This window comes from Suillus fuscotomentosus (assembly GCF_016647785.1).
Source record: "Suillus fuscotomentosus strain FC203 chromosome Unknown F5891scaffold_97, whole genome shotgun sequence".
Classification (NCBI taxonomy): domain Eukaryota; kingdom Fungi; phylum Basidiomycota; class Agaricomycetes; order Boletales; family Suillaceae; genus Suillus; species Suillus fuscotomentosus.
In genome coordinates, this window is record NW_024539609.1 from 44024 (window position 1) to 66070 (window position 22047).

The following is a 22047-nucleotide window of genomic DNA, read 5'->3' on the forward strand; positions in this document are numbered from 1 at the left end:
GAACGTCACCTGCAAGCGCTTCATAAGATCCGGTCCAACTTGATTTGAGGGTACCAAATATCCCTAGCAATACGCCTGATCAACAACGATCAAAATAGAAGAACACGTAAGAAAATATGGCTCACCATGCGCTGATGTCTTAAGCTGCTGGAGATAACTGAATACTCGTTTGAACACTGGGCGTAGAACCCCTGTAATGTTAATTCAGAGAAACGACCACAAGGATTCACGAAATGATCTTACTGTCCATGCCCAGCATGCACAAGATCGTTGACGTCGGCGTCTGAAATGGACACGAAGGAGATATCAAACATGCCATCACTGTTAACGAATAAAACAGAAATCCAAAGACCGTTATGGAAATGATCACCCAAGCGATGCTGGGCTGCTGATACCACATGTGGGCACAGAGGGCGATCCCAAAGAGAAGGAGGGAGATCTGAAGCAAGACGGGAAAGGACTGTACGACAGCATCGAAATACCACGTGACGAGACCGTCAAACATCTCTTGTCTGCGCTTTCCTCGGTTCTCCAGCGAGCCGCGACCATATCCATATCTATAGAACTTGTAATACCCGAGCCACTGCTTGCCTAGTATGACCCCGAATGCTGCTAGCAAGCTCATGGACAAGCTTGCGTATGCTAACATTTGGACCCCCACAGCCGCCACAGTCGGCGACCACGTAGACGCTGGGTCTGCAGGCATGGAGCCCGCTGCAGTGAGGTTGCCGAGTCCGATCTGCACGAGTTGCGCGAGAAGGGCATTCGTGGTGTCGCTGGGGTCGGGACTGAGATTGGACTCTATCGCGACAATGAAAGACATGCTGGCAGCGGACAAAAGACCAGACTGATCAAACATTAGTCTCAAAATGGATCAAAGATGAACACGAAACCTACGATGAGCAAGATATCACTCAAGTCGCTGTGGTATCGGATGAGGAACTGATCGTCGTGGTCTGTTGCGACTTGTTTGTATATCCCCCAGAAAGAAGACCGATTGTCCTTGTCACTATTGGGTGCAATTGTCGATTTCTGAAGAACATCCAATACTTCCTTCATAACATTTGTTCTGCATGAATGGTATCGTCAGCTGCGATCGCCCAGCTTATTTGTCGCTCACAATTCGCTGAGATCTGGTTGGTTCTTGTCCGCCACGACCTTTTCCGCCCAGCTGAGACAATTTATTGGCTTTATTTAAAATTGCCATCGATAGGGACTTACGAAGCTAAATTGCCGTTCTTTGAGACTTTGGAAGCACTTTCCTGTTCGTGACGTTCTGATGGTTGGGAAGGCCTAGTGTTCGAACTGCCGCTCTGGTGAGAATTTAAACAGAAGCATCAGAGCAGAACCACTTACATCACTGATGGTGTCTTCACCGGTAAAGGCCCACTATTTTCCTTCTCCCTATGTTCCTGTTATACAGGTGACAGATCTCAGGAATCGGTCACTTACTCTGAATCCTCTGGGGGTCCTAGGGTCTGTTCTTGGGCAGGCTGCTCGTCGGCACGGACGCGCTGGTCCTCAGCGCCATCAGTGCTCGATGCTAAGTTCGACATGAGTAAGTAAAAGCTATAGATATTTGGATCCGAATGCAAGGCAGTGGGATTGGGAAAGAGTCTGAACGCACAGATATAAGTAGTGGTGATACACAGCAGGCTGGTCGAGCGCCTGAATCCATCACGAACATGTCTTTCTTGACGCTGAGGGTACCGCCATCTTGGTGCCAATTCGTAAGTTGTGACGATAAGCCAAGCCAAGTGACCTATGGTTATCGCCTGGATTTGAAATTCGACACGTTCTCGATTTGTCATCGAGTAGTAGGTACCGGTGTCACCGTGTAAGCCATAGGGTTATGTGAAGTGGCGAAGCGCCTGCTGCGGTAATACGAGCCAAAGTCGAATGCCGAACGTTGGGGTTCAACTTGTTGGAACCCTTCCTATATTCGTTGCTTATCGCCCCTAATCCCCATTGAGGACCACCCTGGCTGGCCTAGGAGAGAGGGTGCGCCGGCTGTTCTGGGGCAGGCTGCTGGACATACTCAGGCTGGTACTCGGCGCCCTCAGTGCTTGATACTTCAAGTTTTGACATGAGTAAGTGAGAGCTATATAGAAGCCAGTGGAGAGGAAGAGTCTGAGCGCACATAGATAAGCACCAGCTGGTTGAGCGTCTACAACCATCATGAGCACGTCTTTCTTGACGCTGAAGAATGCTCCATCTTGATGTAAGTTCGTAAGTTGTGAAGATAAGCCAAACCAAGTGACCTAGGGTTAAGGTTAAGATTCCTCGTTGCCGCCAAGCTTATCAAATTTGAAATTTGAAACTCTGTGTTCTATTCTAGGATTAATCTAGATCATCGAGTAGGTATGGCTGTCAACTCGAGCTATAGCTACATACGTTATTGAGACGCGTCCATGCCAGGCTTAGCTTTCATCGATTCATCCTCGTACTAACGCATTCGATGAGATTACTCATGACTATGATTTGCATCCAACATCATGATAAGAAGACTGATCACGAGTTCAAATACAAGAGCAGCCCCGATGATGCCGAGGAAGAAAACGCACAAAACCAAACCGTTTTAGTATTACTGCTCTGCTTCATTGTCACCTTCATCTTCGAGGATTGCCTCTTCAACCTCGTTATCGGCGGCTTCATCCGGAGCCACATCGCCTGAATTTTGTGGCAGTTGTGATGTTTGAGAAACCTTCTTTCCGCCATCACGCGCAGCAGTTGTTATATCTTCACCGAAAAGTCGTAAACTGAGCGCACTAAGAACGGTCGATGGGTTACCCAGGGAAACGGGATGTATTATATGTCGAACGAACCTTTTTGCCTTCTTGTCGATCATGAGAGCTACGGATACATTGGACTTCCACAAAGGTAAAAGGAGGTCGTGTGACAGCCTATTAACGTCAGCTAGATGCATGTACCAGTGTGTAATACACCTACGTCGAGTCGTTTGATTGGCCAGCTGAGAATCGGACAATATGACTTCCAGGACCTACGACACAATGTAAGTCAAGTGTGATCGAATGGTTATTGCAAGAGCCATACTTCTATTTTCAATGACAGATCGGAACGGGTCCGAAAACGATTCGCAGAGCGGATAATACGTTATCAAAAGAGTCTTCAGAGTCGCAAACTCAGCGTCCAATATTACGCTCGAATCGATATACGGAAGAACGACAGGTAAACCTTCCCCAAGAACACGGAACTGCGCCTCAAGTCCCCGTCCTGCCTCTTGCTTGGTAATAACCTTCGTCCCACTCGTCATCAGACGCATGCGAGTGTAGTCGTTGTTCAGAACGACAGCTTTCACAAGGTCGTTTGTAAGATAGAAAGATCGTACCGCATCACCTTCCGGATTGCGGACAAGGACGTTCGACGACGGGAAGCTGGCCATAAGATTAAGCTGATCTCTGTGATAGTGTGAATTGGAGTCTGAATATGATGCAGAAACACGCACATGCAGGACATCAAGGTTGGATCATTGGGTTCGAGGAAGGTATAGGGCATTTCCTTGAAGGAGGGATCCGAGAGCTTGGGTTTACCCTTGAATGTAGTTTTCTTCGTGTCAGTAACAGCCTGCACATCTGCCTGCACAGTGTCCAATACCAACAGGCGTGAACTATCGTCCTCGGACATTGGTGTAGGCGGAAATGAAGCACTTGGTTGGGGTTCTGGCAGACTGTCGAGGTCAAGTTTAACCTTTTTGGCTTCCGGGGCAGTGATCTCAGCTTCCTCTGCATCTCTTTTCCTGGACAAGCGTAAGAAATAATTCTGGGAAAGATGGCGCTTGAACCTACACTGCAGCGCTCGTATGACTGCTTCGCAACTTTCTTTCGAGTACAGCAACGAAGAATCCACCCGTATCCTGAAGATGGGGATATATTCGCATACTTGTGAAACTTCGTAGTCAGAAGACGTTTTAATGCAACTGGTACGAGGTGAAACTTACCAGTGCTGCAGCTGTAGGGAATCCGCGTTAATAGGTGGCCAGTGCGTCTCCGACATCTTACTATCTGCTCGCTGTTCCTCCGTCAGAGTTTCGTTGTATGCATCCCATGTTTTGAAAGTTGTATTTATTGTGCGATTGACGGTGGGTGCCCACGAACTGATGCCCGCTCGTCTGACCAGCTCCGGCAACTGCGCAGAAACGTCGACTAACTGGAAATCTATATTATGCGTCAACATACTGCAATGATCGATCTGTAACGGCCTGAAATCACCCACCATGATTAGAGTTCAAAGCAGCTGCTATAACTGCTTCGTTTTCGACGGGATTAAGCGAACAAGTCGAATAAACAATGCGACCGTCAGGCTCCAACATGCGCATGGCCCGCTGCAGGATGCGGGTTTGGAGGCTGTTAAAAATGAGCTGATGAAGGATGAGCGCATGTACTGAACAGACCTGTGCAGGCCATTCCCATCCATAGGCTGCCACCGCTTCCATATCCCAATATTCTTTCGTAGCGTGCCATCACCACTGCAAGGTACATCACATAAAATGCGATCGAACAGGAGTTGATTCGAAGACTTTTTGATGCCACGGCGAGGATCCGCAGTTGTCATGGGAAGTCTTAGGACAGGGAAGATTGACGCGTCCAAATTCGTGACCATGAAAGCCGGACTGGGAAGACGAGCAGATTGGTGAATGAGAAGATGCGCCCGCTTGCTGTCGCTGTCATTCGCTATCAAAAGTCCCGGAGGAATAGAAGTTGCTGTTGCAGTGTCTTGCGCATGAAGAGCTTCCAATAGCTGCGCTGTCTAAGGTCTATCAAAGACGAACGCAATGGCGTAAGAAATGGGTTACCTTTGAACCAGGGGCGGCACACATGTCAACGACCTGCCGAGCTACGGTTTGTACTTTGAACATTACGGAAGCAGCCCGGCATACCTTACCTTATGGTGCGGCTGGACATCGAGGAACAACGGCGGAAGCATGCTGACCGCCTCTTGTCTTGATATATTGCCCTGTTACATGCATCATAGACCGCGTAACTCGAGGTGAAGGATCACGTACGACTTCGGTCTCGTGTACAAGGAAAGAGTGAAATTTTTTGAACGCTTGTTGTTTCCTCAGAACCTTCTTGGACACATTGAATTGCCAGGCCAGGTCTTCTGGATACCTGGTTAAGCACAGCATCAGTCTCACACATTTTACGTATCTAGGGAATGTGACGCACCAAGGAATCCGAGATGGAGGCGGTACAACATCACCCTCAAAAACAACATCGCTCAACAACGGGACATAAGTTTTTTTGATAGCGTCATTGAGAGCATGAGCAATCCTAACACCTCCGTCATTGGAGTTGGCACGGGAGAACATAAAGGCACGTACTCTCGACTTCCGGCGATGCGGAAGGTGGTAGGTAAGGGACGTCTCAAGGCCTCCATGAACTGATCCCATTCCTCCTCCGGGATGATGTGCTGAGCCTTGTAATACGAGCTGAAGCGCTCATTTTTCATATCGCTCTTTTCTAGCATACCGCGATCGTCATCGTCCCGCGATTTTCCTGCTCGGCCTCCTCGCTGTCGTTTCTAAGAAATGAAGTATAGTGGAATTCATCCATGAGTATGGTTTGAGACAGAACTTCTTATTCACAGACCACAGACCTTTGACCGAGTCATGACCCCGTTGGATTTAGGTCGACAATAGAGAACTGGCTGTCCTTGCAGTAGAAATGCAGCAAGATCCTCCAGGATATGCTGTAAACCTTATTTGGATCGTTGCAAGTTGTGAAGATAAGGAAAACCAACTTTAAGGTTAGGGTTTTGTAATCGTTTCATCGAGCACGCTTCAAGTTGCCGCATCTTGAAATTCCACTGTCCAGCAGCGCAACCACATTTTGTTTGACTTCATTTTACTTGATATTGCATCATCAATTCATACGCGTTACTAAGACATGGGCTGGCTAAGTCAGGCTCTAGCAGTTTTCGTCTTCGTAACACGTTTGACGACTTGACATTGGTGATCAACTCAACAAACGACAAGCTTCTTCCGAGTCGCTCCTCAGAGACTGTATATTATTACACGTACTACGACTCCAGGCCTCTCCATCGTACAGCCCTACCTCAAAGCAGCTCATGATGGTCATTCAGAACGTATTCATCCTCGATGTCACCCTAACGCGCCTGCTGAAGTGCCCCATCCAATTTTATTCAGTCTCGATGCTACGTAAATGATATCGACTGCTCGAGTGCTGCAGGTGTCCCATCATCTTCAAGCCTTTTTCTGTGGCGTAACTGATGAGTATTGTGTTCACAGGACCTGACATTTGCGTCTGTGTATGATTCTTATTCGACGCACCCTAGCAACTGCCATAAATCATCCCAGACACATTCATTGTGCTGGATTTACTTTGACGTCCTCGAGATATTGGCTACCGAGGTACGTATCACTCATACTACTCGATCACATTACTGAAGTCCTCACCGCAGTTCTGGACCCAACAATTCTCTCGCATCGCTCCGCAGCGGCCGGCTGCCGAAGAATCTCCAAGCCGCAAAGCCCCATCAATCGCCCGGACTTCCCAGAAAACGAAGGCTGAGACTGCTCACCCTACGCTAGGGAAACGATGACGGCCTATCAAGAACCGATCATCTCGAAGGGCAGAATATCGTGAAGCATGGAGACGGAGACGATAGTTGTCGCGGGCGAGGTCAATACTGATTCGCTTTAGGTGGACAATTTCATTGGTTTCGGTGCTATTACTTACATCTCTGCCAAAGAAGGGCGATTGTGACACGAATGGTTTGAGGTAATAAGTCTGCGTTTGTCGCCCTGTCTTTGTCTTTCCGTGCATGTCGATCAAGGGATGTGAAGCGCAGAAGTTGAACCTCGCCAGTGACTGTGTCTAGCTTTGACCCTGTGGAACAAACAACCTTCCCTCGATATTTACATGGTTTCGCATCTCATGCCCGTTGTTCCTCACACCTGCCATGCATATACTAAGTCAGACGACCAGCTGATGATTCAATATTGTTTCCGTTCAGGTCTTAATCTTCCCGCTTCCGCATATGCACTGCCACGTTGCTTCCTCTGATTCCTAACGTGTCATGCGTCATGATTAGCCAGCCACTGATAATTGTTGACCAAAGCTCTCTATCATGTTGCTGGCTGCAGACCTCAACTCCTTCACAACAATGGCAATCCCCTCTCCCTGCTCTAAGCTTTATATCTCCGGCCCCGTCTCCAGACGCAACTCCTATAGCCGCCTCTGCCATCGCATGTACCGCTCCAGATATTCGAGAAAACGATCCACTCTTCCGATGAGCTGCTTGAGATTAGATTTCGAAGCGATTTGCATATACTTCTTGGTGTCATCCACAAGGACAGGAAGGAGCTCGGTATTGCGTGTGTTGTGAAAGTCATGGGGAGGGTAATTCCATGCACATCTCATCACGTCCACCACTGCTGCTCTGTGACAGAATAGAGCGATGTATTTGATGTTTGCTCAGGTGCGATTTGGAGTATGATACTAGCTATGTAAAAGGCATGTATAAAAACATTTTGGCTGTTCTGGTACATTGCGCAGCTGATTACGACCAGGTTCTGCTAATAGCGGCTAACTGATACCCCACCTGGGGTTGGGTTCGCCCAGAAATGACTGCATTAAGATACCTTACAATAGCAATGCTAAGAGTGTCGCAAGTACATTCAAACTCACATGCACAGCTTAGGACTCCAAAACATCACATAGGCACAAGGAAGACACAAGGAGGGCTACACCACCGGGATGAATATTACCATTATCATACGTGAATGAATACAAATTGTCAAGAAATACGACACTTTCTTCTATCTGAACGGCGCGAAACCGCATTCCAGATGAAGACCCTTCACAAAGAAGGGAGGGGGGCAAAAGATTGTGCGAGAATCATCAACAGGCCCAAGGGCTCCAGTTGAAGACGACAGACCCATAAAGCCATGAAATCTGCCTCGCTCTGGCGGAAAGAGCTGCCAAAAAATCAAAGGCGGCAAAGCCTCTGCAAAACGTACAATGAGCATTGGAATTAGAACAGAGGTATAACTTACGATCATGCAAAACATGGGCTCCCAGGAAATGCGTGGGTTACATAACATCGGCAAGTTCCGGATACATTTTGACAAATTGCGTTACTGGCAACTGGGTATCCTGGATATGCTCCCAACGGGCTTCCCACCTCCCTGCATGGATACACATCGACCCTACATACGCCTGAAACAATCGTGAAATGAGATTCGAGTCGAAGCTAGACAACGGCGTGTAGCAAGAGCTTGACATCATAAAAAAGCTTTTGATGACAACAGTCTGTGAATCATAAGTCGCAAGTCCGATATAGGATAACGGTTCAAAAACCCAGGTGTACTGAGTCGCGCCGTGCGAAGCACGGGAGCATCGATAGGTTCCTTCAAGGTCATCATCGTATGCTTGGTCCACAACTTGCTCTATGAGCAACGCATCATGTTTGGTCTCGTCCATACGGATAGGCAAGGGACTATAATGGGCTTGCATAGTATGAGTCTCTGGAGCTATGCACTGATCCATGGATGACTGTGTGGCTTTTGTGCGCGGGTACTGGTTTGGTCATGATATGACTGGGTCATGTAAGCTTGTGCGGTATGCATCAATGGTATCAGTTTATCATGTACTTTGGGGTTTGCGGGTCAAGGAGGACGATGCCGCACGTGCACAGGCAAACGCACAAATGCACCGATAAACCGCGCCCGACGTATCGAGGAGAACGATTCTCGTGTACAAAGACAAAGCCACTTGACCCTGTTTAAAATGCATTTGGATTCGGGAAGAGGGCAATGCCGCACGCAAACGCACGATGTACCGATAAACCGCGCCTGACGTATCAAGGCGAATGGTTCTCGTATACAAAGACAAAGCCACTTGACCCTGATGATCACATGCGGTTCGAATATCAACGATATGGTTTGCGTGGTTGTGCAAGTTTGTGTGGTATGCAATAATCTGGCCAATGGCATGGGTTTCTCAAATAGCTTTTGGGTAGGCGGGTCGAGGAGGGCAATGCCGCACGCGCACGAGCGAACGCACCGAGAGACCACACCCGACGTATCGTCGGGATAATCCTCATGTACAAATACAAAGACACTCGACCCTGTATAAAAATTAGCGGGAATATGGCAATGCGGCACGCGAACGCACAAATGCACCGATGGATCATGTCAATGAGTCGAGACGAATGATCCTCGTATGCAAAGACATCACCATACCCTTGATATAGCAATTGTATCATTTGAATCTAATGCGTCAGGTTCAGGGCAATGATCAAAGACGAGACAAGTGGTAAAAGCGTCGAAATTGAGTTGAGCATTGAAAAATATCGGTTCGACGCTGACTAGCTATAGCGTGGTCTTAGGTGATGAGTAAGACAGAGACCGTGAGACATTTGTCTATTTTGTTCGCAGCCTTGTTGCAAGATATTCGTAAAGGAAGCCGGGGAGAGAGCTTTCTTGCCAGTCCCTCATGCTTTCGGCTCGAGGGCCGGTCATGGACACGAGCCGGAGATTTGTAGAGAGGAAAGGGGAAGAAAGAGAAGTGAGAACAAAACGAGAACAAAAATTGGAATTCCGATTTTGTAACAGGACAGGAGACTACCGGAAACGACAAATAAACACACCGGCAAACAAACTGCAAACAAGCGTGCGGACTTTACCGTGTCCAGTCTCGACGAGCCTCTCTTCCTTCGTAAGATAACAGTAACAGTAGTCTAGAGAGACCAACATTTTGTGACAGCGTACATAACAATGAATATCGACTGCGAGTGAATGCTCAGGAAGAAGGAAACTTTCGGGGAATCTTTCCCTAGGATCCAAACAAGAGCAATCATGAAGCAGGAACTCCCTAAAATGTATGGGTTGCTGAGAGAGGCTATCAGAACGGCTGCTTGACTGACAGTTAATAAAATACGAGTCTTGATAGGGGATCCAAGAAGGACGGGTATGGTGGGGACTCCAGCCTTCTCGTCCTCATCAAAGTCACGCACGTCTGTCATAACCTTTCGGAGTTCGTGAGTTAGGAGTTCTATTACATGTAGAACACTGCCTTACAGAATGAACAATGCGATTAACCGTCGACCAAATGACAATCTCAATGATCGTCCATGGGAGCGCGTTGAAATCTGACTTCCACGATGCCTGCAGTGAGGAGTGAACAACGAAAAATATCCCACAACTAAAATTCTTCAAATCAAAACCCATAAACCGTCGGAATGCAATATCACATACCCTCGGATGATGCCGTTGAATATAGCCTTCATGCCAGGGACTCGTTTGATGACGAATGGAGTACCAGGTATCGACGAACTATACTCCACTTCTTGACCATGCTTTGCGGGTAAGGATCTCTGGATGACCGCACCAATTCGCCGAGGGTTGAGCGGCGTCGCCCACAGGAAAGCGGGGGTAGTAAAAATCGCGGTGACGATAGTCATTTTTGGTGAACCTTGACATAAAGCGATCACAAGCAGTGATGCATTCAGGACCAGAAACATGCGGGTAAGAAAGAACAGGGAGGCGAAGCGTTGTTCAGCAGCTGCGCCGCATGCGCTAATGATAATTTTTTGGTCCTTAAAGTGGTCAATGCCGACAGCAAGAATGTCGCATGTAACGCATACGGTGATCTTTTGTACTGTTCAATCAGAAGACCGTAAAGACTGGAATACACAAACAGAGAGCTTACCGGCCCCCAGTCAAGTCGTTCAGCGATCACGTAGGACATGAGGGATGCGAGCACAAGACTGTTTATAGCCACGACGACGGGACGAATGATCACAGCGCCAATGAAGCCCGAAACTGTGGGTGTAGCCATTTTGTTGAGGTCAGTTTCTCCCTTGGTGGCTAGGATTTTATCTTTCCTACCATCTGAGCGCTTCGTGGGACATGCCAACGACAACACCGATGGTTAAATGTTAAGCAATATTAACGGAGTAGTGTAGAATGAAATAGGATAATAGCTGCTAGGCAGATTCAATATATTAATAGCGGACATTCTGTCTTGAATAAAGTTTGCTATGATCCGGTGACCGGGCCCGGCAACTGGGGTTGCCCAATTAGGAATTATTATACTCAATGTGCTTCGGCAACTGTGATCAGGCTCGTTTCTAAAAACCAGCATTAAATATGCTGATCCAAATTACATACGGCCTTCCTCCATCCTATGTACCTACAGGCTGTATACTATAGCCCTGTATGGCAGGCCGGCGGGTATTCGGAGTCCATCGGCAATGCATGGAAGCCTTCCCGCGCCCTCCCCTCAAACCAGAGTTGTTTCCTTAAATCTCATTCATCAAGGCGAATAAGGCAGTCAAACCATGTACAAGTTTCTTCCTGTACCAGGCCCCCCTTCTCGTGCACCCCTGACCTTGTCAGTGGAGTAGCTCTTTACGGCCGTTTCACAATAGTAGCGAAGGTGAGCGGACAGTTATCGTGACATCGACGCTGTGGAACCCAGTTATTGGAGAGTACCGCTAATGTGGCATTCGATACCTATGCGGAGATACCACATTTTGCGATAACTCTCTTCCCAGTGGGGCTTCATGCATGCATAATGGTCGTGCTTTCGCTGATCCATGTACTTACAATTAGCTCTAGATTTTGCAGCAGCACTCTCCGCTGCCAAGTCGTGCGTATTTGCATGATCAAGTGTGGGGTAAATATACGGTCAAATGTACGTCGTCATCAAATATTCAATCAAGTTGCCACAAGAATCGAGGTCTCGAAGTTGGTACCAAACATTAAGTTGTCTTTTGTAAGTTGCAATGTAAAAGGGTAGCCAAAGACAACTCACGTACACATGGATATCAATACCAGTAAGGATCTGCTTTACCTATCTTCTTGTACAGTATGGTCTCGAAACTCCTCGCCAACGCATAGGTGACAACTCCTACCACAAACCCTACGAACACACCAACGTCTCCACTGCCCTACCTCACTACTGGTCCTACATACCAAGCCTGTGATATGAATGGAACAAGAGCTCCGTATGCGCACACAAAAGCCACTACCGCTAGGAAAGAAAGCATATGAAGCTCAAGTCGCGATGGGGTACTGGACCTCAGAATATGAGGTTCGTCGGAATAATACATGCTCTGCGAGTATTATCGCAGAGAATACTGATGTGCAATATCCAATGATGTCTAAGAGATCAGCATGTTAGTGCTAACAATCGATACCGATATTTGGAACTTGTACTAAGGATGTCCACGAAGGTAGCATAAAACCTTTTGGCACCAACAATGGCCACTGGCACGAGGCCTGAATCAAAATCATGAATATCGCTGACGTTTGCATCCACTTGATGACACTTACATCCCCTCTGACCCGAGGATATATACCCATCTCGGCACCGCAGCAAACCACATAATAATAGCCATGAAACTGTTGCTGCATGTATATATCGATGGTGCACAGGCACCGGATATGCTGAGAGCGACCAAAGCAGTCAGGATTTTTCCAAATGCACCTGTAGGTAACAAGACGCTGTGTAACAAGCCACCGACAGAAGAGCTGTTATCAAATCCTGCATTCCAAGCAGGCATGCTTGGAGCTGCTGCTGCAAATGCGGCACCCAGAGCCTGACCAGTCACCTTTTTCAAAAGAAAAAGGTCAAGATGTAACTGACACTGACATAGATGGCTTACATTAGATATGAAGAACCCAAGATACGTGTAAACAAAAAATTTAGCGTTATGGGAATGTCAAGAGAGCCCTGATAATGACCAGGGACAGCTCACGAAGAAGCATCAGGGCTATGGTATACGTCATAGTCAGGGATTGTGGAACACCTGCCAATAATGTTAGATGCAAGAAACGATGCAAAAGACATGATATTAGCAGGTGTTGCCGAAGGGACGTGAGCGGATAGGTTTTCGCGTAGTTGTGGATAACCTATAGCCAACACGGCGATAAATGCAATTACATTCGGGATCCAGGCGACACTTTCGTACCTATGAGTCAGCATTCGGTCAGAATTCTGGATTATTGGTGTTAAAGTGGTCCCACCAATGAATAACGCGGTATCCACCTCGAAATCTGTCATTTGGTGCGGCGGGAGGAATTCAGACATACTACAAGGGATATGATACCAAGGGTATCATCAAAACGAGAAGACAGGCTTGCAAGCGTTTGTTCACCAATGATGCAGTTTATAACGAGGAAGCCTTCCGAGGAGAAAACATTGAAGACAGCTGGTACGATGGCACCGAAATACCTTGATATCCGGCAGTAGTGCATCATAAAGTCCCCAGAAACGTGCAGAGAAGAATAAAAGAACCCGCAAGAATCCTGGCAATAAACAACATCTAGCTGAAGGACAATCGCTGGAGATCGATATTTTGTGAATTGTTGGCTTACACCAGGTGAACAATGACGATGATAGCTATGGAGTCGCGAACTCCCAGGGGGAAAAGCAGGGCCAGCAGCTCAAAGCTATATCTGCAGGTGTTAGGCAGATCAGGAAAATGCACCAGAATTAAGACAGCGATAAAAGCACACACCAAGATATTCATGCAAGAGGAGAACCAAACGAAAAACAACTGGTACCACCGAGTCTCGAGACGTTCCTCCGCCAGCACCGGATGCTTATCCAAGGGTCAGCAAAAGCGCCAGGACAAGTGTCACAACTCCATCTCACTCACCCATGAGCTTCAATTCCATACCTAGAAAGTAATTGAGTAGTACATTTGAAGAATCCTATGTGATGGCGACTGTCCTCCATACTCTCATCCCTCGTATGCTCATCAGAGGACACAAATGGGTTTGTAATGATAATTCAACCGACCTGTCCTGTTTCCGCTCCGCTGCGTAAGACTGCATTGCGTGAGTAGTAATTAACCGTTTCAGTTTGGTTGATATGCAACAGCGTCAGTGAGAGTGCCAACCGAGTCGGGCGCATAAAATTCCTACAGGTTGCTAATGCTAAATGCTGTTAGTATAGGCGGAAGTAAAGCATGTGGGACTCGAAACTTTACTGATTATACATACTGGCACATCAAAACAGCATGATCTTTGATTGATCAATCGAAATTCTCGACTCGTATCTGTGTCGTTCCCGCTTCAAATTAGGAACGACGCAGCATGGTTCAGTGAACATATCTCTGCATACCACACGGAGGCAGTCAATTTACGGGTGCACATGGCATGTCCATCGTAAACCATTTAGCATTCAATTTTTAGACTATCTTGTCTCTTTGACGTCACAGAACAGTTCGTGTACATGCATGCTATTTGCTTTAAGAAACGACTACTGCGAGGCATCTGATTTACTCATCTTCGTGTACCATATTTTTTTGGAACCCCTTGCCAAGTTCCAACGCGTATGTGATACTGAGCCCCCTCCACAAAATCCTACGTACACCCTGACATTTCCACTCCCATGCTTCGTCACTGGCATACCAAGCCTGCGACATGAATGGAACAAGAGCTCTCCAGCCGGACGCGAAGGCCACAACTGCGGAAATACCATTAGGCAAAAGAGTATACGAAGCCCCAAGGCGTGAAGGGATATTGATCCTTAGAGAACGAGGTTGGCCGATGAGTATCCGATGATATCTAAAATCTGAGGCCTTTTTAATAAACACATGAAAGACGCATTGCGCCTGAAGACGCCTACTGAGAGTGAAGTTGGACAAACCAATTATAGTGGTTAGCCAGCGTGACGGAATTGAACATAATGTCACGATACCCAAAACAGAATATGTGTGACACCTGGATGGTGCGTGACGCGTCCCCGACGCGCGTCGAGACTTATTGGCTGCCAAGTACTTTAACTGTTTTAGCTCTATCATCTTAGAGACACACACGAGCTATGGCAGAAAGACCAGTAGCAGATATTACAGTTCCGTCACAGGATCCAAAGGAGAAGAAGAAAGAAGAGGACAAGAAGCTAGACACTAAAGCGAATGGTGTAAAGGACGAGGAGGAGGAACTAGTGAGTGTTAATCACATTAGCGAAATCAACATTAGCTTGACTTATATCTTCCAGTCGGAAGAAGATGCACAGCTCAAATCCGAGCTGGAGATGCTCGTTGAACGGTTAAAGGTGCGTGCCACTCACGATCGAGGTAGAACAAGTAATTGAATTGGTAGCAGGAATTGAACACAGATCTCTACCGTCCTGCTCTTGAAACGCTCCGGACACTTATAAGAACATCCACGTCGTCCATGACTTCCGTTCCCAAACCACTCAAGTTTCTACGCCCACATTATCCCGGCCTGCAGGAGCTGTTCGAGACATGGCCAGCATCTGAAAACAAGGTGCGAAGAAATCCTTTTTGTATAACACTGGCTGATCATCTTGTAGAGTTTATTTGCCGATATTCTCTCTGTTCTCGCTATGACCTACTCCGATACTGAACCACGAGGAACCCTCCGCTATCGCCTTCTTTCTGCATCTCTCCTCCCTCCTACATCCAAAATTTCTGAACCTGGTTCTTGGGGGCATGAATACGTCCGTCATCTCGCTGCTGAACTAGGAGAGGAGTATACCGTCCGTCAAGAGGGTGAAGAGGCAGTCCCCTTACCCGCAGCAGAAGCTGATTCAGACGCGCCTAAATCAAAGCCTGCTCCGGTCCCTGGCACCATCGAAGACTTACATAACCTCGGTTTAGAATGTGCCACGTTCTTCCTAGGACACAACGCCGAGCCAGACGCCGTAGACTTGTTCGTGGAGCTCGAGATTGTTGATCGGATCGCAAGTCTCGTAGATGCAAACACGTTCGGTCGTGTGTGTGCATATATGGATCGGTATGTTTACCTTGTACATATTCTCGTGTCTTTAATCTCTTTTATAGATGCGTCATGCTCCTCCCACCTCCTGATGATGTCACTTTCTTGCGCACGATACACAAGATCTACCTCCAATTTTCCAAATTCCCCGAGGCTCTCGGTGTGGCTATCCGCCTCAATGATGCTGCGCTCATTCGACAAGACTTCAACGCCTCTGGCAACCCGTGAGTCGTGTCATACGCGCATTGATATCCACTCATATCTGCTCAGAATAATGAAGAAGCAGCTTGCTTTCCTTCTTGCGCGTGCACAAATTCCGATCGAATGGCTGAAAGCGTCGGCTTCAGAAGACCCAGATGCAGACGCAGAAGATGAATTCCCAGAAGACATTCTAGACTGTCTAAGCAACACACAGCTCAGCAGACATTTCAAGGAGTTCGGGAAAGAAGTGGGCGTTGCAGATCCGAAGAGCCTTGAAGACGTCTACAAGAGTCATCTGGAGACTACGAGTGCGTTTTTGAAGCTATTTTTTGTCTGTTTCTGAACCATGATCAGGATCAGGGCTGTCTGCCAATGTCGACTCGGCTCGCGCTAACCTTGCAGGCACATTTGTCAATGCATTCGTTAACGCTGGTTTTGGTAACGATAAACTGATGGTAGAAGCTGAAGAGGGCAGCAGCTGGGTTTACAAGAACAAAGACCATGGTGACTATCTTACCAGTTCGTGAAGCCGGTATACTGACAACTTTTTTTTAGGCATGATGAGCGCTGCAGCCAGTCTTGGACTTGGACTCCTCTGGGATACGGATGTTGGTCTCAGCCACATCGACAGATATACATACTCCCCTGAAGAGTGGATCAAGGTATTATCTACTCCGTGTTACTATACATCCTCATTAATTATGTAGGCTGGTGCATTTTTAGCCACAGGCCTGCTGAATGCAGGTGTGCGCACGGAAGCAGATGCCGCCCTTGCACTCCTAGCAGAACACGTAGAGAACAAATCCGTCCCACTCAAAATAGCCGCAATCATGGGCCTCGGTGTAGCATACGCAGGCTCGCATCGCGAGGACTTACTCACTCTCCTCCTGCCTGCGGTCGCAGACGACGGTGTATCGATGGAGATTGCTGCACTCAGCGCGCTCGCGCTGGGATTCGTGTTCGTAGGCAGCGGGAACGGGGAGATTACGAGCACGATTCTACAGACGCTGATGGAGAGAGATGATAAAGCTCTGGACGAGAAGTGGGGTCGATTTATGGCGTTGGGGCTGGCGCTGCTTTATGTTGGTACGTTTTCATAGTTTTTTTTTGAGTTGAGAGACGTGTTGAGTCGGAGTCACAGGTTTGCAGGATGCTTCGGATGCCACACTCGAGACGCTGAAGGCTATTCAACATCCGATTTCAAGGCAGGCGCAGATTCTTGTGGAGGTGTGCTCCTTCGTTGCCACCGGGAACGTCTTGCGGGTGCAGAGATTGCTGCACTTGTGTGGCGAGCACCTTGATGCCCTCAAGGAGAAGGAGCAAGCTGAGAGTGCGGAGGGGAAGAAGGACGAGAACAAGGATGAGAAGAAAGAGGACAAGAAACCCGACGATACATTCCAATCGTTCGCCGTTCTCGGTATTGCGATGATCGCCATGGGAGAGGATATTGGTGCCGAGATGTCCATGAGGCAATTCAACCACTTGGTATAACTTTTCGAGAGAAATGATATGTAGTCGTCTTACTAACGGGTATCATTCTCAGATGCACTACGGCGATCCCATCATCCGCAAATCTGTCCCCCTTGCCCTCGGCCTCATCAGCGCCTCAAATCCACAGCTCCCCGTCCTCGACACACTCTCAAAATACAGCCACGACCACGACCTCGCGGTCGCACTCAACGCCATCTTTGCAATGGGCCTCGTGGGCGCGGGCACGAACAACGCACGGCTTGCACAGATGCTCCGTCAGCTCGCGGGGTACTACTATAAGGAGCCTGATTGTTTGTTTATGGTCCGCATCGCGCAAGGTCTCGTACACATGGGCAAGGGCACGATTGGGATCAATCCTTTCTTCTCGGATAGAAACATCATGAGTCGACCGGCTGTTGCGGGTTTACTGGCGACAATCATGGCGTTTACGGATGCTAAAGCCTGTAAGTACTCTCGCTCTAATTCATGCAAACGTATTCTGATGAGCGCATATAGTCGTGCTCGACAAGTACCATTGGATGCTTTACTTCCTAGTGACTGCCATGTACCCTCGCTTCCTCATCACGCTCGATGAGAACCTCGAGAGCAAGCCTGTGACAGTTCGTGTCGGTCAGGTGAGTTCATAGTGTTCCCCTTCCGTGTCGCATACGGCACATCCTTATTCGTTACATAGGCTGTGGACGTCGTCGGCCAAGCTGGCAAACCACGCACGATATCAGGCTTCCAGACGCACCAGACGCCTGTACGACTGGGGACGACAGAGCGTGCAGAGTTGGCGACGGAAGAATTCATTCCGTATGCACATGTTCTAGAGGGCTTTGTTATACTACAGAAGAACCCTGGGTGGGAGAAGGAAGATACGATGCAAATGTAGGTATATTACATGTCGTTGTGCGTGAAAATTTGGAATACAGGATAGGGTATCACTTCTTTTACAATCAAAGGCGACACGAAACATGATGCATAAGGGGTATTAAACGGAAAACATCTCTTGGCCAGGACCCTGAACGCGACATAATATTGTAGGGCATGAGTCCTATATGCCGGGTTCTCCACACCACCGTTGACGCCAACGACTTCGCATCTGCATCTTTGCACCCTTGTTCGAGACAGCGGGTATGTTCCATTGAGGACGGCGTTATTCAGCACATTCGTGACGGGGACGAGGTAGAAGGCAGGGTGCGTTCCCACCATTGTGATGCGGAGTAAGGTCATCTGGGCAAGTGCAGGGAGGCCCATGGATTGTCGAATGTGGTTGTTGTGCTGGAATGCAGAGATGGACTCTGCAATCACCTGTGGCTCGGGACTTTGGATATTCCGCGCCGCTTTATTTTCTTCGATCACCTGGATCATCTGTGTCTGGATCCACCATGCAGACATTTGCTTCTGCAGATTTCTCCTCACCACAGATCCACAGAGAAATCCAGTGTCTTTCATGTATGAGTGAGTCGTGTTCCTTGAAGCTGCAAACGGTGAGAGCAAAATGAGCGAAGTCGTCGACCTTGGACTCGCGCGTTGTGACGTTGACAGCATTCAAGTACTGTAGGAATGTGTGTGTGTTCTGAGACACCGATCGTGTTGACTGTGGCAGTAGCTAGCGCTGGCTCGAGTCCTCCCAATGGTACGTTTGTCGGAGATGAAAAGAATTGTGCAAATTGTAGATCCAGTTACTGGCCGATTTCGTGGTAGAAAGGAAGTTGGACATGAGTGTTGGCCTTTGTACGTCGGCGTTATGTCAGGATGGAGAGAAGGGAAGACGAGCTGACAGAGAGTCAGGCTCCCAATTTACAGATTTGATGGATCTAGTAAAGAATCTGTTAAAGCAGGCTAATAGAAAAAGATTGTTGAACGATTGAGAGGAAAGGTCCAGCACCGCCAGAGCAGGGCTGGAAGGTGCCGCGTCTGAACTTGAAGCAACAATGCGGTGAAAAGAAAAAGCGAGGGACAAGATATGGACTTTTAAGATACAGACCTTCTAGGCGCGTTCGGATCAGGATTGATAGACGCACTGGACCGCGGGCTGTAGGAGACACGAATCTGACCCAAAGCACACTGATGATAGCCCTAAGCCTAGTGGGTGGGGTCGAAAGAACTGCAGACCGTTCAACACTTGTAACAAGCTCGCGGGGAGCTCAAGAGTGTGGAACACTTCGAAGAGGCGAAAATGCGAAACCTATAACCGACTTTAAATGAGAACGAGTATTCCATACGACAAATATATTTCTATGTGGCAGTGCGTGCTCCCTCGAATACCACAGAATTGCTTCGGTCTGTTCTTTTTTAGAACATCTGGCGAGGACACATCAAATGGTCATTTACCTGAGCTCCGACTAGCTTGGTCCCAGGTCTGCAGTTTCGGCAACATGTATGAGAAGTACTAGCAATTCTGAACCTCAATGCCCGTCGTTATGCCCTCTGAGACTCGGCGGGGACATCTTCATGCGCTATCTTTGCTAACAAATTGGCGGGATTGAAAAGAGTAAAGTGCAGTAGAACAAACATAGTGCGAATGATATGTATAGTCAACTAGTCATATTCAGGTCTGTTTCAGTGATAATATTTGAATGACGATACTGGCTATAGTATAATTCAAACGCCGATCTAGTTGGAGACATCCGAGTCGTACTACCATCGCACTGCGCAGATACATCAATTCACCTTTGCCAATTTGCACTTACATAGCCGCATCCAACTGCATGGATGATGGCACGACAATCCACGAATTTGACGCGTCGACCCTCAAGACTGTTGGAGCCCCTTTCAAACACACTGAGAACATCCATAGTCTAGCACTCTCATCTGATTGTGTTCTTCTCGCCAGCTCTTCCGACCACTTGGGCCTTCGAGTCCCGCCAACTCCTCGCTTCATTCCACGTCTCGGAATTTCCCGAGCTCGTCCTCGCCCAATTTACGCCAACTAGCTTACACGATCTCCAATGACACTAAAATCTTCATATGTGACATTCCAGCCAACATCCTTACTAGCATTGGACTTGAAGCGCAGCCTAGTGTATGTATCCCCCACATACATACATCATTTATATGCTAATATTTTATAGACCAATAAATCTGATTCACGCCATGCTGGTCTGCTCAACGTATGTGGACCCGCCCTTTCCTTCATCTGCACCGCACTTTTATTCATTACAGTCCGATGCAACACCTCGTCCCGCGCGTCGTAGACCAGTGATAATACCTGCCATGTCTCCCATCCCCCGACCTTTGCCTGCCAAGGATCCACATGCTCGCCTCCGCTTTCTACGCAAGCTCTTTCCTCGTACAGACGCGGGTCGCATCGATGAGCCTAATCTCCTGGATGTATGTTTCTTTTACCTGTTTGCCTCCAAGTTGACTCTACAGTTGACTCACAGTTCCCTGCTACATCGCCTCTACCTTGTCCACTTCCAAAGCACGACGAGAATGTGAGTGCGGACCTCTATCATCACGTGTCAAACTTACATTCCATCAGTCTCGACGCACACCAGCACCACCCACCACCCAATCCTCTGTCATCAATACTTCCCCGACCTTCAGATCAAATCGACTATCAAGCTGTTTGTTTTTGCGTCTAGTTATCGGGCATCTTGTTCGACGTTACTGTAATTGCTGCTCGTTGTATGTGTTGTCCTCCCTACACTCATGTCGAATTCATGGTCGCTATTGCCCCCTGAAGCGCTTGAGATATGATCACAGTGCCAATGGTCGATTCTGTCCAGACTCCAGTGTCTACGGCGCTCCGAGATATTGTCCCTGCGTTTCTATCTGTCATGAGCATTTACTATCCAGACTCCAGAGCCTTTTAACCTCCGACATAGCTGGCCTCCGCTGAAGGGACTTCATCGTGTTGAGTCAATTGTGGGTCCGCGCCTTGTTGCAATAGTTCACCTCGCATTGTGACATCTGTTGAGGCGCGCTCTCAAGATTTTACAGAGAAAATGTGTTGACATCTCTGATATTGATGCTTCTCAAGTTTTTCTTCGGGAGGGACGGGTGATGATGTCACAAATTGTTTCAACTCACCTACTCGCTCGTTCCTTAGATATTCCAGCTCGCGCGTACATGAGAGGAGCGTGTGTATTATAACCAACGAATCACCAAATTACCATGATGATGATGATGATAGCAGTCATGACAATGTGGACGAATAAATAATGTGTTATGCCATAGAGAATAGAGAATGCGTGTAGTAGGTGGAAAGACAAGTGAATGAACGACAGCAGCAGATAATAAAAGACAGAAAATAGTCAGTAGCAGAATTGAAATATGGTTACATCTCATGGCCGTCCTTTATCTCATTAGCCTCCCAAAAACCAGTGTCGTCATTATTATCGTTTTCGGCAGGCTCTGAGACCATGTTGTTCTCTGGTGATGAAGAGAAAACTTCAGGATTCGAAAAACTGGGCGTGCCACATGACTGCGAGATATAAGCTGTTGGGGGTGCGATCTCGACGTTCTGGGACATTGACGTGGGGAACATGGGGTATGGGTGAGAATAAGTGAGCGCAGTGGTAGATGCCATTGCAGGTGCAACAGAAGCAGAACTCGTGGAGTTCTGACTAGCTGAGTATGGCGGCGGAGCGCCCACAGCTATCGACTGTCCACACTTGCTATTGATC

At 47.9% G+C, this 22047-nt stretch overlaps 1 protein-coding gene across 1 annotated transcript; it reads right to left on the reverse strand.

Annotated features, from left to right (window-relative positions):
• Positions 1 to 1636: 1636 nt before the first annotated feature.
• On the reverse strand, positions 1637 to 2257 carry F5891DRAFT_1066106 (uncharacterized protein). Its single transcript, XM_041363102.1, has one exon. The coding sequence runs from the start codon at positions 2178 to 2180 to the stop codon at positions 1959 to 1961; it is 222 nt and encodes a 73-aa protein (XP_041219103.1). The 5' UTR covers positions 2181 to 2257; the 3' UTR covers positions 1637 to 1958.
• Positions 2258 to 22047: the final 19790 nt, after the last annotated feature.

What these genes read in the sequence shown, in the direction of transcription:
- F5891DRAFT_1066106 (XM_041363102.1), bottom strand. Translation starts at nt 2,180, where the DNA reads ATGATGGTTGTAGACGCTCAACCAGCTGGTGCTTATCTATGTGCGCTC.